Raw genomic sequence first — 17,853 nt, 5'->3', positions numbered from 1 at the left:
TTGTAGGTGAGGTCTCTAGAACTGAACACAGTATTCCAAAAGTGGTCTCACCAGCGCTCTATATAAGGGGATCACAATCTCCCACTTCCTGCTTGTTATACCTCTAGCTATGCAGCCAAGCATCCTACTTGCTTTCCCTACCGCCTGACTGCCCTGTTCACCCATTTTGAGACTGTCAGAAATCACTACCCCTAAATCCTTCTCTGTGAATGTCACATTGAATGTGAATGTCACATTCATTAAAAATAATTTCAGTTTCTCAGAATACTAAATGCACATATTTTTCTTTCAAGTTTCTTTGCTACAGTGTTGGGCATACAAAGATTTAACCACTCTGAATTTCGTTCTTTTTTTCTGGTGGGGAGAGAGAAAATATATTACTGGGACTTATTTATTTGCCCTTTTATGTTTCTGCATTCATATCCTCAATAACATTCTTTCTTTGATCTGATTCTTCTTGTGCTGTCTTGTGTGTACCAGAGCACAATGAACCACAACAGGCAGGGATGCCAAGTAAAGAAAAAAATTGAAAACTATCTTCGAACATGGTTTGAATCAACAATCTAAAAATAAAAGAATTCTCTAAAAAAACAGAAAATAAAAGTTGGCTTTAGCTTGTTTTCTCAGAATCAACAAACATGTTTCATGAACTTTCTGAAGCTGTTAATTTGTAGATTTGCTCTCAGATCAAAACATTTTAGCTGAGTTGGTGTATGAGCCCAAATTCTTTAGCTCACAATTTACTGGTTCATGGAAGTTAACCCCTTTATAAACATCCAAGAGAGGCTTCAGAATCAGGTTATTTCACGATGTAGCCTCGTTCAATCAAAGCATTCCAAAATATGATATATAGAGACCAGTGTTTCTCAACCTTGGCCACTGGAAGATGTTTGGACTTTGACTGCAACAATATCGCCAAAAAGGCTTCCAGAGTTGTTAACCTGATACTATGTAGCTTCTGTTCTGGCAATCTCACACTACTGACTAGAGCCTACAAAACTTATGCCAGACCCATTCTCGAATACAGCTCATCTGTCTGGAACCCACACAATATCTCAGACATCAACACTTTTGAAAACGTCCAAAGGTATTTCACCAGAAGAGCCCTTCACTCCTCCACTCGAAACAGAATACCCTACGAAAATAGACTAACTATCCTAGGTCTTGAAAGCTTAGAACTGCGGCGCCTAAAACACGATTTAAGTATTGCCCACAAGATCATATGCTGCAACATCCTTCCGGTCAACGACTACTTCAGCTTCAACCGCAACAACACAAGAGCACGCAACAGATTCAAACTTAATATTAACCGCTCCAAAGTTGACTGTAAAAAATATGACTTTAACAATCGAGTTGTTGAAGCGTGGAACTCATTGCTGGACTCAATAGTGTCAACTCCCAACCCCCATCATTTCTCCCTTAGACTCTCCATGATTGACCTCTCCAGGTTCCTAAGAGGCCAGTAAGGGGCGTACATAAGTGCACTAGTGTGCCTTTCGTCCCCTGTCCAATTGTCTTTCCTTATCTCATATATCATATATATTCTCTCCCTCCCATCTACTTCTCTTCTTTTTTACTTACTATCTTTATATATATTACTTAATGTCTATTCTCTTCCATATGTATTGTATATTGGACAAAGAATAAATAAAATAAAATAAAATAAATAAATAAATAGAATTCCCCAGCCAGCAGAGCTGGGAGTTGAAGTCCACACATCTTCCAGCAGCCAAGGTTGAGAAGCACTGATATAGACAGAGTTTTGCAGCAACACCGAACACCTGTTGATGTTCTCCATATGAAGTATCCTCATTGAATATCTTTGCTATCAAGTGGAATATTCTTGGATCTCTACTCTAGGACCAAGCTAACTCTTCTTGAATCCAGAAGCCGCAATTTGCATCTTGGGTGGAGGTAGAAGTCGGGGTTACACTAATTTCTGTTTAGCTTCCTCCCCAGTGCCAGCACCGCCAATCCTTCAACTGGAAGAATGTTGTACCGAAAACAACAGTGCCACATTGTCATGGAAGCAGCCACCTCTGTCCACAGTGCAGGCGGAAGGATACATCTTGGAACTGGATGATGGGAATGGTGGTCAGTTCAGGGTAAGCAATTAATTTTTTAAAAAGTGAGGTGAGTATGGAAAGGAATTTGGCTACCTGATGAGCAGACCTAATTGGACTATGTTTGAACTGGAGCTCCAACCGTCACCCTTGTCCTGGAAAAATTAGGTCACTCTGATGCAGAAATTTAATCCAGCCTCTGCTCGCAATTGTACAGTACTCTAGCACCCACAGCAAGTTAGGGAAGGCTAGCTTTATCCCTTATGTTTCCAAATGTTAGAATGGCGTGTTGGGAAACATGAGAACCCCCGCTGCTAATTTGGAAGAATTACTGCCAGAACTTGACAAATGAGAAAATAAGTAATCTGACCAGAGGTGGGTTTCTACTGGTGCGCCTCGGTGCGGTAGTCCGGTAGTGGGCCACCGATTACCCATTTTTTTGTGCAACAGCTCCACTGCCACAGCGGTGGGCTACTGCCTGGCTACTGTGCATGCTCAAAAGCAAAAAAACATTATTATTAATTTTGGGTGTTTTTTTGCTTCTGAGCATGCGCTGAAGCAAAATCTCACAAGGGGACTCATGTACACCAGTAATGGGTTGCAGCTAGAATGGTCAGGTGGGCAGTCCCGGTTGGAAAAATGGAGCAACGTGCACGGCTCCAGCTGACCGGCGGGTGGGCAGGCACGTCAGCACGAGATTTGGCTTCTGCACATGCGCAGGTAGCCAAATCTCATGTGAGGACATTCACGCAGGCGAAATTTCACCAATTTTGGGAAATTGGTGAATGCACGTGTGGAAACAAAGAAATTGCCCCAAATTGGCAAAATCTCACGCACAAGCATCCTCACGCAAGATTCAGCTTCTGTGCATGCCCAGGAAGCCAAATCTTGCATCAACATGCACACCTGCATGCACTGGGAGCGCATGTGTGTGCCCACCATCAGGCGCGCACCGGTAGCATGATGCATGTACGGCGCACCGGTAGGCAGAAAAGAGGAACCTGCCTCTGAATCTGACTCCTAAAAGGCAATTTTGTGTGTTTTGTGTTTAGGAGGTTTACGTTGGGAAGGAGACCATGTGCACTGTGGATGGTCTGCACTTCAACAGCACCTACAGTGCTCGGGTAAAGGCCTTCAACAAGACAGGGGTCAGCCCCTACAGCAAGACCTTAGTCCTGCAGACCTCAGAGGGTAAGTTCTGATCGGAAGGGTTTTCTACAGAAGAGTATATATACTGTACATGTTTGTTTGGGGTTTGAAAACTTTTTCTCATGGAATATAACTTTTCTCTATGCGCACATGAGGAAACAAGATGTTGCCCATCTCAGCACTGTTTGTTTGAACCAGATTTCTTATTCTAATTGTCAAGTTGGAGTCTCCTTTTATCCAACCCCAAAAAGTAGCAGACAAAAAAAAGAAAGAAAGTTGGTCAAGGAATACTCTTTGTTCGTTTTTCAATTGCAAAAGCACTTGGGGAACAGAGTGCATGAATTGGATATGCAGAAATTCATAGAGGGCTTGTGTCCGTATTTGAGCTTGTTCTAATTCTTGGACTTTCCTTTAACTTCTTCTGGTCTCTTTTGGATCTTGACAACCTCTTGTGCCTTAACTTCCACTAACATAATAATAATTTAGTTAATTGCTTTAAATTATAAAACCTCTTCAGAATGCACAAAATAAAATTTAGAGCACTGTTTCCTAAGCTGGTGCCTTCCATATGTGTCAAATTAGGATAATACTTGTAGAAAAACCTGTTACACAAAGACTTACACTTCAAAATGTGATCAAGAGTGTCAAATTTAGAGCTTTTATTTTAAAAAAGCAATATGGGTTTCTTATTGCCAATTTAAAAGTTTTCTTGATATATAGAAAAGAGAAAATATATTGTGTAAGCTACCAGAGTCCTCTTCGGTGGGTGACTATAACAAATGTAATAAACGAGTATGTTAAATATTTTAAGAATGCATCAGCTGAAATATTTCAGTGTTATATGAAGCAAATTATCATCTTTGCCTCCTATTGTTTAGCCATACAATCTTTTCTATTTGATTTCTTAGGAGACATTCCCAAATGTGAATTGTTAAGACATAAAATACTTTAAGGGTTATTCTTTATTAAAAACGGTTTAAAATAATTTTTACAACTTTGAAATGGTATTTTCCCCATTATCTTCCAGAATAGGATTAAGCCTTATTCTGTAAAATCTGTCCACATTATAAGATTCATTTCTCATTCATTCTGGGAATTGCTTTTCTAAAGATGGAGGACATGGTGCATCAATTATATGTCAATTATATGTCTATCATATGCTCCATTATTGCCCCATTTCCCCAGTTGTTGATGGCACTGATATGTGGTTTTTGCTCCCTGCAGTGTTCTAGCTTGGTTATAAATTGATAGGTGGGAAAATCTATTTTGAAATAGACATGGTTAGTGGTTTAAAAACAGGTAAAATGAACCTGGTAATATCAGCTATTTCAGGACCTCGGACAGCTCCATGGTTTGCAGACATTGCTCCAGTGGTGCTGTTTAATACTATAACTACTACAATCCTTCAAGTAAACTGGTGACTAATTTACACAGGGGAAGGCTATGACATGTAGGTTTAAACAATAAATGATAGACAATGTCTTTAGTTCGCGGTTTTTGTAGTGATTCAAGCTTCTTACAGAAAAGTTTGTGGGTTCCTGATAATTTGATATTTTTTTTCCTATCTGACCTGGGAGATTGAGAAGAATATCAGACTAGAAATGTTAACCTGCAATTATCAATGAACCGAACATGTGGAAATTCCTGACAATGAAAGCTGAGCATAAGAATAGACAGCACAGTAGCTATTGCAAACCTGGATATTTCTCTCTCCCCCCAAATTAAATTGTGCCAAGTTCTTGGACACACTGTTTCCTTCCTAGGCTGAGAGAAAGTGACTAGCCCAAGATCACCCAGCTGGCTGGATGCTCATTGTAAGATGAGCTTAGTTTCTAGCCTGATGCCTTAACCATCACACCAAACTGATTTCTCCTGGAAATTGTGGTGTCTTGCGGCCCGCCCCGCCCCATCCCCTGACCCACCTGCTGCTGTGATGAGTGCCCAAGATGCTTACTGAAGCTCACAAAATTGACAGAGTCAGTGCCGCCCGAGAATTTCTTGACCATTTCGAGATTGAAAGCGAGGCTTTTCTCAACTGTATAGTGACAGAAGATGAAACTTGGGCTTATCACCATACTCCAGAGAGCAAACGTCAATCAATGCAGTGGCACCATTCCCATTCTCCTCAGCCAAAAAATTCAAAACTCATCAAGCAGCAAGAAAATTCTTGGGCACCCATCGCGCACAAATTTTGGGCACATATCACAGCAATGTTTATGCCCTTAGCATTTAGGTAGCATTTTACAGTATGCTTCGCACTTGGCAGGAAACGGAATGAGGACGCTCATCTCTAACCTTCACCATAACACCAGTCAATGATCTACTGAGCACTGGCTCTGCTTGTTCTCTTCCACTGGCTTCCCGCTGCACAGTAGTAATAACAATTTCCTCCACAAACATTCCCCGCGAGAGCTACAGGCCTTGTAACCTTACTTTCTAGATAACCCTTGTTTGATGGTAGTAGCGTCCTTGATCATGTAATCACCATTTTGGACCTTCTCAAGTGGCTTCTAACAAATCAATGGGAAAAGCTGGATTTGTTTAATGTCTGCATTAAATCAGTCATGATTCAGTTAAATGCTTGTTTCAATTGCAATCGTAAGGTGAAGGATACCTGTACATCCAGGTTAATGGGTGGGAGAGATCTCCTCCACCTCTCCTTAGTCGCTTTGTAAGTACCCACTGGGGAGATGACATTTCATTTTTGTTGTTGTTCTAGAATTGTAATCCTATTATTTAGAACAGCAACCCCTCCTCTCCCGTTGTATTGACGCCAATGGTAGCTTGTTGGAAGTACGTCTATGTAATGGCATACAGTTTCTCAATGGACTTCTGACCTTGAGTTTGCCTTGATCTTACATTTAGACTCCGACCCGGAGGAGCAGGCTCTGACATTCCCAGTGCCTTTGGAAAGGCTGCCGCTGCGCAGATCAAGTCCTTTCTCTTCCACCCTTAACCTGCAAAACAACTTTCCGGGGAGATCCTACTTTGAGCTCAGATCCTCGTCCCACCAAATGAGTTTGCACTCCTCTTTACAATCTCTGAATTCGGCCGGTGGGTGAACCGAGCACGCTTAGCATTGCCTCTTGAGCTGCGCTTCTGGGCATTTTTTTTGGTTGTTTTTTTGTTTCAGGGCGTGGTTCTTGTTTTGTTGCTGTTTTGCTTTCGCTTTCCTTTTTGGATAATTATTTTTGTGTTGGAGGGGTTCCCTTCTTCCTGCCCCCCCCATCCTGCCCTTGACATCCATCTGAAATGGGACCAATTTGTTCTATGTTGTCGGTGGGCTGCTGCTTTCCACCTGTGGAGAAGATTGATGATGATGTAGATGTGTGACATGTTTGTCTCTCTGTGACAAGGTCGTGGTACATTGAAATGCACTAGGGAACAAGCAAGGAAACCTCACAGAACGAGTCAAGTAGCTGCTTCTGTCCGGCTGTGGCTGCAGTACGCATGGAGACCTTTGCCTTCCATAGAATAAAGAAGCTCCATTGTGCCATCCCCTTTACCATACCTACACACACACACACACACACACACACACACATATGCAAATTGGCCAGGTGCAAATTATATTTAGAATATATATTGATTCCAAAATGCACGTTAGGCGACTGTATTAGCCAGTTTTAAAAGTTACCAGAAATGTTCCACGTGTTTTATTTTGCACCCCCAGAGTTAACCTAATACAGGTAGTCCCCAACTTACAACTGGGATCCATTCCCACGGCCCGTCGTAAGCCGAGTTTGGTGTAAGTCGAAATATTCTGATTTACACAAATATTCTGACTTACACGGCAGCGGCAGCAGTGGTGGCGGCTTCTAAGCAACCAACAGCCGACGAAGCCTCCTACTGAACGTTTGGGCAAGGGGATCTCCACGGTGGGCAGCCTAGGAGGCTACAGCAATGCAGCGCCGAGAAGGACCGGCTTCAAGGGACCAACAGCCGGTCCTTCTTGGTGCTGCATTGCTGTAGCTTCCAAGGCTGCCCACCGCGGAGATCCCCTCGCCCAAATGGAAGCGGCGGTGGCTTCAAAACTTTCCCCGGGTCCTCGTAATGACGAAACATCGTACGTCGGGGACGACGTAACTCGGGGACTTCCTGTACAATGATGGTGAACATTTTTTTCCTTGGGTGCCGAAAGAGCATGTGTGTATGCTATCACATATGTGTCAGTGCCCACACCCATAATTCAATGCCCGGGGATATACTGGTGGATTTTAAGACAGTATCTGCGACAAGATGATACCAGCTTTATCATTATTGATACAATGATTATTCATTATTGAGACGTTTATTGGAAGGCACATGGACATAGACAAACCTTTTTTCCCTGGGATGCCAAAAGTGTGTATGCACACAATGTTGCAGGTGCGCAAATGCACACACAAAGAATGCAATGCCCCTCCCACCCATCCTGCCCTGGCACATGCGCACGGGACCTCCCCCCCCCCGAGATCTGGGAAGGCACGGGCGGCAGAAAGGGAGGAGAAAGCATGAGTTTGTCTGACCTGAAAATCAGCTGGCCCCCGGGAGGCATTTGCACATGTGCAGTGAGCTGAGCGGGTCAATGGCTCGCGTGCCTGCAGAGGGGGCTCCGCAAGACACTTAGGTTCATCATCACAGATGTAGAAACTGAGTTGTTCCCTTCTCCTTCTTTCTGTAGATATTGATAGACCCTCTCTATGGAACATGTTTGAGAAGGCTGTCTTAGGGAAAACTTTAGAAGAAGGGCAAGACTTGTTAACTTAGCCTTGCTTCTACAACCACCATAAGAATATGGAGTAGAAGAAAGATGTGGCTTCTATGTCTCCTTGCTTTCCCCACAAACACCGCCCCCCAAGCTTAAAGAGGTCAATGAGAATCATTTTTTGTTACAGCTGACATGCAATCTGCTGGTGGCCATTAGATTATTTATCTCCACAGACCTGATTTTCAAATTATTTTTATGAGCGGAAGGTTTCATGGGAAGATAGTTTTCGTAGAACTGCATCTGCTGAGTGCCCAGCTCACCTATCTTGACACATTCCCTAAATGACAAGTACAAATATTTTTTAAAGAACTATTTTGACTAAATGCATGGAGTAAGTTTTTTCTCTCTTCTGTAAATGTTTGGGGTTGCTAATACAGTACTTTTGGAGGGACCATAATATAAGATCCAATGAGATCAAGTGTGATCTGCATTTTATTGGTTAAATTCTGCTGGCTTTCATTGCGTCCAAAATAGTGATACGCACTGGGATGCAGACCCATTTTTGGAGTATAAGACGCACCTTTTTCCTCCCTAAAAGAGGCTGAAAATTTGGGTGCATCTCTGAATGTAGCTTTTTTCAAAGCTTTTTCCCCCCCAGCCTTAATGAGGTGCTAATGATTTTCCCAGCTCTTACCTTGCAGGCTTTTTCATTGTTACTCTCTCCGAAGAATGTTTTTCCAGCCCTAAGTCTTTGCAAACTTTTTTCATTGCTCCACTTGCTCCGAATAAGTTTCTTTCCAGCCCTAATTAGGTGCTAACGATCTTTCCAGTTCTTACTGGCTTGCAGGTTCTTTCATTGTTACTCTCTCCAAATAAGGTTTTTTTTAAAAAAAACCCTAACCAGGGGATAAAATAATGTGCTGAAGCTGAGCAGATTAAGGATGCTAGCCAGAAGAATGTCTGGTAGACAGATTCCCCCCCTCCCTATTTTCCTCCCCAAAATCTAAGGTGTGTCTTATACTCTGGTGCATCTTATACTCAGTATGTGTTATTACTTATAAAATTATTAAGTGTTCAGTTGTTCAGAAATTCATTCAAATCTACTTTGAATCTATAAAAGGATCTTAGAGCCAAACACAATGTAAGTTTGGATGGAAGAGTTCACATTATCTTCTTAACCGCTCCGGTTAACCACTCCGAGTCTTCAGAGAGGGGTGGCATACAAGTGTAATAAATTATTATTATTATTATTATTATTATTATTATTATTATTAATATTATTAACAGTGGGGGGGCTTTCTTTCTCTATTGCAATGGCTCCCCATAAGTAGTTTCCTGAAAGATACTACTATAACTTTTTTAAATGTGCGTGTTAAATGTAAACATGAATTAAATCAAAAGCATAGTTTGGCCATCAATATCCCCCATTTTACATATGAGTAACTAACAGTAATTTGAACAAGACACCCACCATATTCAGGAATAAGCCAGACTCTGACTTAGTGCTAGGTCACAAGGCACTGATGGATTATTATTACAGAAACATTTATTTATTTTATTTTTTTTTATTTATCACATTTCTACATCACCCTTCTCACCTAAGTAACTCACAGGTGTAGTCATAGACATGTAATAATAACTATGCTAAGCAATGATAATAGTACTATATAGTACTAATATAGTAATTGGAATTTATGGTTTACATTTAACGTGTTGTATGAAATCAGTCCGGTGTGATTTCTTCCAATTACAGTGGTACTTCGACATACGAGTTTAATTCGTTCCAGACCCGAGCTCGTAAGTCAATCAACTCGCATCTCGAACGAATGCCTTTAGACTTTGTTTTTCGCGCTGAGATAACTGGAAGCAAGGAGATTCTTGCGCCACCTAGTGGAAGCTCGGCTCGTATCCCGAATTTGAGCTTGGGTATCAAACAGAAATTTCGCTCGCGGCGCGGCTCGTAACTTGGAATACTCGCATGTGGAGCAGCTCGTATCTAGAGGTACTACTGTACTTGCAGCTCTGCAATTCATGTCAACAACCACAAAATGCTGGAGCAGAAGTTTCTCCAAGATATGCCACTGGCCTTGGAGAACATTCAGGAAAACATGTCCCAAATGCTCTAATTAAGGTGTGATCAATATAGGCCATTGCCTAGGATGGAAAGCTTAGCTGCCTTTTAAATGTTCCATGTGATAAACTGGAGGAACAGAGAGGGTTTGCATCAGTGAACCTTCAGTCAGGCTATTTTTGAACATGATTTTAGTGTCCTTCAGTGTCCACATTAGATTTGAGTTCAGAAATAAATTAATTTGGCTGGTCAGAAAGTATGAAGAACATTTGAGGGACCTTCTTCCTATCTGCCATATTGTTCTTGTCACCCAAATTCTTTTTACATGGGCCCCTTTAGAATAGAATAGAATAGAATAGAATAGAATTTTATTGGCCAACTGTGATTGGACACACAAGGAATTTGTCTTGGTGCATATTTATTTATTTATTTATTTATTTATTTGATTTTTATGCCGCCCTTCTCCTTAGACTCAGAGCGGCTTACAACATGTTAGCAATAGCACTTCTTTAATAGAGCTAGGCTATGGCCCCCACAATCCGGGTCCTCATTTTACCCACCTCGGAAGGATGGAAGGCTGAGTCAACCTTGAGCCGGTGATGAGATTTGAACTGCTGACCTTCAGATCTACAAGTCAGCTTCAGTGGCCTGCAGTACAGCACTCTACCTGCTGCGCCACCCCTGCTCAATGTATATGCATATGCTCTCAGCGTACATAAAATAAAATATACATTTGTCAAGAATCATGAGGTACGACACTTAATGATTGTCATAGGGGTCAAATAAGCAATGAAGAAGCAATATTAATTAAAATCTTAGGATATAAGCAACAAGTTACAGTCATACAGTCAACATGGGAGGAAATGGGTGATAGGAATGATGAGAAAAACTAGTAGAATAGAAGTGCAGATTTAGTAGAAAGTCTTTATATTGCATTGGCATCCTTCAGTCTGGAAAGACCATGGTATCATGCTCTGGACTCCCCAGAACATGAACCCTGGGTAGGTTACTATGGATGATAGACTGTTACCCAAGCAGCAGATCCCCCCCTCCTCCATGTCTCTGAAATAATCCAATGGATGGCAAAGGCCAATACGATTGGTTCCAGCTACGTCGCAGGAGTTATCAGAATGTGGCTGTACACAGTCTTGAACTGCTTCCAGGACTCCAGCTCTGGATTTTGCTTCAAGGTTTACTCCTGAAGCCTTTTCCAAGGATGGATATAGCCACAAGGCAGTGGAGGTTTGCAGTCAGAGTTTCCCTTCTCCTAGTGGTTGACCAGGGCCTCTTTCGTGTCTTGCCGTGCTCTTAGCATACCATATCGCTTGCAGAGACGGCCTTCATGACCGTTGACCTATTCTAGTAGGTTTCATCCACTCAGTCTGCTGGAATCTGTCTTCACCCTTATATAGAATAGAGAATAACAGAATTGAAAGGGAGCTTGTTTCCAGCCTCCCCCCCACACACACACAGGTCAGATCTAAGTACCCCACAGGTCAGATCTGGTCCCTAGGCCTTGAGTTTAACACTTCTGTTTTAGAAAGACACCTCTGTGAAAATCAGATGTCCAGGAACCTCTCTAGCCCAAATCAAAGTTGGTCATGAAAGGCAATGCCCACCATCTGAAGAAACCTAAAATGATCAATGAGAACAGGGCACATCCCATTCTATGAGCCATCAACCATTTTCTTGAGGAATTGCTGTATATATCATGTCCACAGCAGAAAAAATGTGTCCGGGAAAGTGGGGAGACCTGATTTTAAACTGGAAGTGAGATGAAGGCAGCCTAATCAGAATATGTTCTTTAAAAATTTATAGAGAAATCATACCATAGTTATACATCTCCACCCCATGTCCAGTCAACGAAGCAGTGGAAGTGATGTGCCAGTGCCTGGAGGCTGTTGGGGTCTGGATGAGTGTCAACAGACTCAAGCTCAACCCGGATAAGACGGAGTGGCTGTGGGTTCTGCCTCCCAAGGACAATTCCATCTGTCCGTCAATAACCCTGGGGGGGAATTATTGACCCCCTCGGAGAGGGTCTGCAACTTGGGCGTCCTCCTCGATCCACAGCTCACATTAGAGAAACATCTTTCAGCTGTGGCGAGGGGGGCGTTTCCCCAGGTTCGCCTAGTGCACCAGTTGCGGCCCTATCTGGACCGGGACTCACTGCTCACAGTCACTCATGCCCTCATCACCTCGAGGCTCGACTACTGTAATGCTCTCTACATGGGGCTACCTTTGAAAAGTGTTCGGAAACTTCAGATCGCGCAGAATGCAGCTGCGAGAGCAATCATGGGCTTCCCCAGGTATGCCCATGTTACACCAACACTCCGCAGTCTGCATTGGTTGCCGATCAGTTTCCGGTCACAATTCAAAGTGTTGGTTATGACCTATAAAGCCCTTCGTGGCACCGGACCAGAATATCTCCAGGACCGCCTCCTGCCGCACGAATCCCAGAGACCGGTTAGGTCCCACAGAGTTGGCCTTCTCCGGGTACCATCGACTAAACAATGTCATTTGGCAGGACCCAGGGGAAGAGCCTTCTCTGTGGCGGCCTCGACCCTCTGGAACCAGCTCCCCCCAGATATCAGACTTGCCCCCACCCTCCTTGCCTTTCGCAAGCTCCTTAAAACCCACCTCTGTTGTCAGGCATGGGGGAATTGAAAATTTTTTCTCCCTTCCCCCTAGGCTTATAGAATTTATACATGGTATGTTTGTTGGTATGATTGGTCTCTTAAATTGGGGTTTTTTAGATTACTTTTTAATATTAGATTTGTTACATTGTTTTTTATTGTTGTTAGCCGCCCCGATTCTTCGGAGAGGGGCGGCATACAAATCTAAATAAACTAAACTAAACTAAACCATAGTGCCAAATCCTGTCATTTTTCAATCTCCAGCAAGTAGATGCCCAGGAAGGAAATCAATTCTAGAAATGGCTCTGTAGCTTTTGTCTAAAGTCATAACCTCCCCCTGCTTCCTTCCAAGATATGCAGCACTAATGGATTTTCCAAGAAGTCAGAATATATTGTAGGGGCTATAGAGCAGCTCCGGGGAGGTGGGGGAAGGTGCTTTAAACACTAAACGACTGCTGCAATGAGTGGGACCAGCCATAAAACAAGAGAGGCAGGTAGGACTGGAAAGCTGGTGGGCCCTAAGGGAAGAGTGTGTGGTCAAATTGGATCCAGAGTCGGATCATTGAGGTTCCCAAGAGTATATGGAGCCATCAGCTCTTAATGCATGCCTTGAGACTTCAGCAAAGTTGGGTCTGCAGCAGAGGTTGTATTCAGCCGGTTCAGACCAGTTTGGGCCAATCTGTCCCACCCGCTACAGCACTATGCCGTCCTACATAGGTACCAGTTGCGGATTACAGTACTACCGATACAGTAAAGCATTGTTTCCCAACCTTGGCAATTTGAAGATATTTGGACCTCAACTCCCAGAATTCCCCTGCCAGCAAATGCTGGCTGGGGAATTCTGGGAGTTGAAGTCCAGATATCTACAAGTTGCCAAGGTTGGGAAACACTGCAGTAAGGGATGGCACACCGGTAGCAATTGCTGCGCTGCGCATACAGCTTCAGTTAGCTTGCATGCGTGCACACATGTCCCAGGAGATTTTTGCTATTGTACATGTGTAGGAAATAAAATCTTGCGAGGGGATGTGCATGCATGCGAGATTTCAGTGATTTTTTTGCTTCTACGCATGCGCAAAAAAACCCCACCGAAATATCTCGCCCCTGCGTGTCCCCTCACAAGATTTTGATTCCTGCACATCCACAAAAGCAAAAAATCTCCTGGGATGTGTGCGCGCGCGCACACACAAGCTAATCAGAGTTGCATAATGCAATGCACCGTTAATGTTGGTAATAGGAATCCTCCCCTGACAGACACATTTTTAACCCGTGTGTATGCATCCAAGCCATGCACATGAGCAAAGCACATGTGCAGAAAGCTGTTAACCTGCATGGAAAGGTTGTGCGCATACGCAGAAGCATATGCTTGCATTTGCAAAAACGGTAGGGAAAGTAAATGAATTCCATCCCTGGAATTATGAATTCCCTCTGCAGTTATGATTTCTTCTGCACAATAGCCAGTGTCCTTGTTTTCCTTTCCCTTTCCCTTTTGGATTATCCTGTGTCCAGTGATGGGCTCCTATGGGTACCGTCAGCTAGGCAGAACCGGTAGAAAACGTTTGAATTTTTTTTCTTTTTTTCCCTTCTGGGCTCTGGGTATGTTTTTCCTGTTGCAGTAAATGAGGTTGAATGTGTATTATTTTATTTTATTTTTTTAATTAACTTTTATTTAATTACATAAGTAAACACAATCCACAAAACAACACAAAGACATTTAAAAAAGAAAATTGGACAAAAGTGTAGCAAATCCTAATAACAGTTCTAACTATATTAACATTCTATTATAGCTCCTGTTCAGTTAGTCATATACACCAGGTTTGGGGGGCAAATCCTAAATCATATAAGTAATCTTATATCTATGTTTTAAACTATACATTCTGTTACTACGTAATAACTTTTTAAATTAAGTATTAATCAAATGTACATTAATTACTTTATCCTTTTTCCTAACCACCGGTAGAACATATCCCAACATTTGTAAAAATCAGAATGTATATAATTTTAGAAGAGCTGTGTGTGTGTGTGTACATACACAAACAGTTTATGTAGTAGATAATGTATATATGGCATATATACACAGAATTAAATAGTATATTTTGGATGTTCGGTAATAGTAAGTAGATACGGAAATTGTATGGCATGTAGTAGATAATGCACATATGGCATATATACACAGAATTAAATAGTATATTTTGGATGTTCGGTAATAGTAAGTAGATACGGAAATTGTATCTCTTTGAGGCGAGAAGAGGCCAGGCACGCTAACCCTAACTCTTGACGTGAGTGAGGTCAAGTTGGCCACCTTTAAGCCAGTCACATGACTTTTAAGACACCCCTGGTCACATGATCGTCAAACCACTCCCGCCTGGTCACATGGCCAACAAGCCACACCCACAATATAAGCCACGCCCACAGTGTGGTAGTAAAACATTTTGCAGTCCTTCACTGCCATTGTCATAAATGAAGGAATGTAATTCTAAGACTTCTGTGCTTTCAAAGGAGGAATGATGCAACATTTCAGTTACTGGGCTAAACCAGGGCCCACCATCTGGCCTTCGTTATCTTTGTTATACTGTTTCCCCATTGTGTTTTTATGGGTTCTGCATCCCATTGCCTTGGCTTTCAACATTTTTCATACTTGAATGTTTTGATCTCTCGTCCAGTGTACTAAGTGTTAATGATTCTTTCTTTTTTCATCTATGTGGGATTTATATATATTTTGCAGGAGTCTAATGTTAATGTGGGCTCTTTTGAAGGGGATGGGGTGGGAGGGCCTCCTTCCCAAATTGAAAAAAAAAACGTGTGCTTCTCTTTGTGCTATTTATGGAGAAAATGTACTGTATAATATATGAGTTCACAATTTTTCCAAGCTGGTAAAAGTTCATAATCATTTAAAAGGCCTTATGGGATCCTAATGAACAGGGCTGTGTGCATTTTCCATATTCATGTGCAAAATTCTACTGCCACATTTATGCAAACTAAATTATGCATACGATTGCTTATTTCTAGTCTAGTTGTTCGGGGGGAAGTAAGAAAGATTGATAGAGAAAACAGTTTTCTAATTCTGCTCTCATTAGAAAAGAAAATTAGTGGGGGAGGGGGAGGAAGAGGAGGAAATAAAAGCAATACAGGTATATTAAACTCCACATGTTATCAAGAACCTCTAACTCTGCAGCTCATTCCATCAGCTCAGTATCTCATTCCATCATGCCCAGTACTCTGGAGAAACCTTACAAATAAAACATCAGCCATTTGTCACTCTCTTTCTACAGCAATTGAAATTTCATTTTACACGGCTAAGGATTTCCACTGATCAACTTCATCTCCATTGAGCTTACAAAGTACAATGAGAAGAACAATTGTCTTGGTTTGCTCTGATTCTTCTGCCACTTATTTCCAAGGGCCAACTGGGAATTCTGGATGTCCTGGTTCAGAGGCCAACTCTGTTTTTACATCAGGTCTTCAGTCTTTGGCATAAACCTGGCAGTTTGCTTGTACAAGTCCCAGGGTTAAGAACACCCCATTTTAAGGAAGACCCATAGTTGAGAATGAAGCCTATTGTAGCAAAATTAGACTTAAATACACAGTGACTCAAGTTAAATACACAGTGGTTAAAGTTCATTACATCAGTGTTTCCCAACCTTGGCAACTTGAAGATATCTGGACTTCAACTCCCAGAATTCCACAGCCAGCATTCGCTGGCTGTGGAATTCTGGGAATTGAAGTCCAAGTATCTTCAAGTTGCCAAGGTTGGGAAACACTGCATTACACAATATTACAGTATTAAAAAATAATGCTGTTTTGGCTTATATACACATTTGGCATAAGGACAGGCCTTGGGAATGGAACCTGTTCTTAAACTGGGGCTACCTGTGTACCTGATAAATGCAAGCAAGCCCCCCCCTGTTGCTTGCCTCTGGTTGCAATTTCTTGGTGTCAGTGTGTGAAATGTAGTATCTCTTTATAGGTTTTGAGGCTCAGTCAGGACCTTTCTCCCAATTAGGCAAGTATATTCGTTCCACTTCGGTGATGTGGCCTTTATCCTGGTCTCTTGTTTCTCCAACTTCCTTGTTTGTGCAAAGATCTACATTCAGTCTAAGACAATGTCTGTTCTGCTGTATGTAGTGTGTGATCATTCTGAGACAAGGACAGTAGTGGGTTCTAAATCCTGTCACTACCAGTTCGCTTGAGTGACGCTCCTGGGCATGTGCAGAAGTGTCCTGGGCATGTGGGTGGAGCCTCCCACCGCTGCCACTATTGGTTCACCAAACCAGGCCGAACCAGGAGCAACCCACCTCTGGACAAGGGTGACACTGCAGAATATTCCATGGAGGGGATGTCAAAGTGAGAGAGACTTGGGAGATCACAAGGGTTCGTTTGTTGACGAGAGAACAGGCAACAGGCTCCGATGGATACGCAACTTAATTAATACTCTCCGTCATTCATTTCAGTGGTCAAAACATCACGCATGCTTCCTCCATACATTTTACATACATTCCTACACTCTCCTACAATATACTAAGAGGTTCCTGAACGGGCAAGAATTCCCTATTGCTAGCTCTCCCAGTGCCTTCCTGATGACCGGCATGGGTGCGCACGCATCCAGTGGGCGGGCGCACGTCGGCACAAGATTCAGCTGTGTCGCATTGATTGTTTTTAACATTAGGGGGGTTTAATTCTACTTTTCTTAATTGGATTTGTATTATTGTTTACTGTATTTATTGTTGTTGTGAGCCGCCCCGAGTCTTCGGAGAGGGGCGGCATACAAATCTAATAAATTAAATTAAATTGAATTAAATTAATTAAATTAAATTAAATTCTGCACATGCTTAGGAAGCCAAATCTCACACCAGAACGCTCACGTGTGCAAGATTTTGCTGATTGTTGGCGATTTCTTTGCTTCCGCGCAGGCACAGAAGCAAAAAAATTAGTGAAATCTGGCACGCATGAGCGTCCTCAAGTGAAATTTTGTTTCCTGAGCATGCGCAGAAGCTAAATCTCACATGGGCGCATTCACCCACCCACCGGCCACGCGGACAGCTCATTTTCACTACCACTCTATAGAGTGGCCCATACCGACGACGGGAACTCATTACTGTTCCTGAATCCTCTTTTGGTGTAAGGGCCTCTCAGGAAGACAGGAGATTTGAGACTTTTCTAGAGATTTGAGGCTTTTCTATTGGTTAGGTCATCTAACTGGGATATTCAAAATAGTAGCCCAGAGTGCAAAAGCACCAATCCAAGCAGGCA

The 17,853-nt window shown here is 42.5% G+C and overlaps 1 protein-coding gene across 2 annotated transcripts in view; it reads left to right on the top strand.

Moving 5' to 3' along the window:
- TRIM9 (tripartite motif containing 9) overlaps positions 1-17,853 on the top strand; it is a 100,881-nt gene that overhangs the window by 71,864 nt on the left and 11,164 nt on the right. Inside the window, exons 6-9 of one of the 2 annotated variants that reach the window (XM_070732962.1) lie at positions 1,948-2,105; positions 3,116-3,254; positions 6,078-6,266; positions 16,571-16,606. In XM_070732962.1, the coding sequence (XP_070589063.1) occupies positions 1,948-2,105; positions 3,116-3,254; positions 6,078-6,266; positions 16,571-16,606 (522 nt within the window). The remainder of the gene's footprint in view (positions 1-1,947; positions 2,106-3,115; positions 3,255-6,077; positions 6,267-16,570; positions 16,607-17,853) is intronic. The other variant, XM_070732971.1, reaches the window with a different exon arrangement.

This window comes from Erythrolamprus reginae, chromosome 1 (genome assembly GCF_031021105.1).
Source record: "Erythrolamprus reginae isolate rEryReg1 chromosome 1, rEryReg1.hap1, whole genome shotgun sequence".
Lineage (NCBI taxonomy): Eukaryota > Metazoa > Chordata > Lepidosauria > Squamata > Dipsadidae > Erythrolamprus > Erythrolamprus reginae.
The sequence above is the reverse complement of the archived record's forward strand: the minus strand, read 5'-3'. Positions and strand labels throughout refer to the sequence as shown.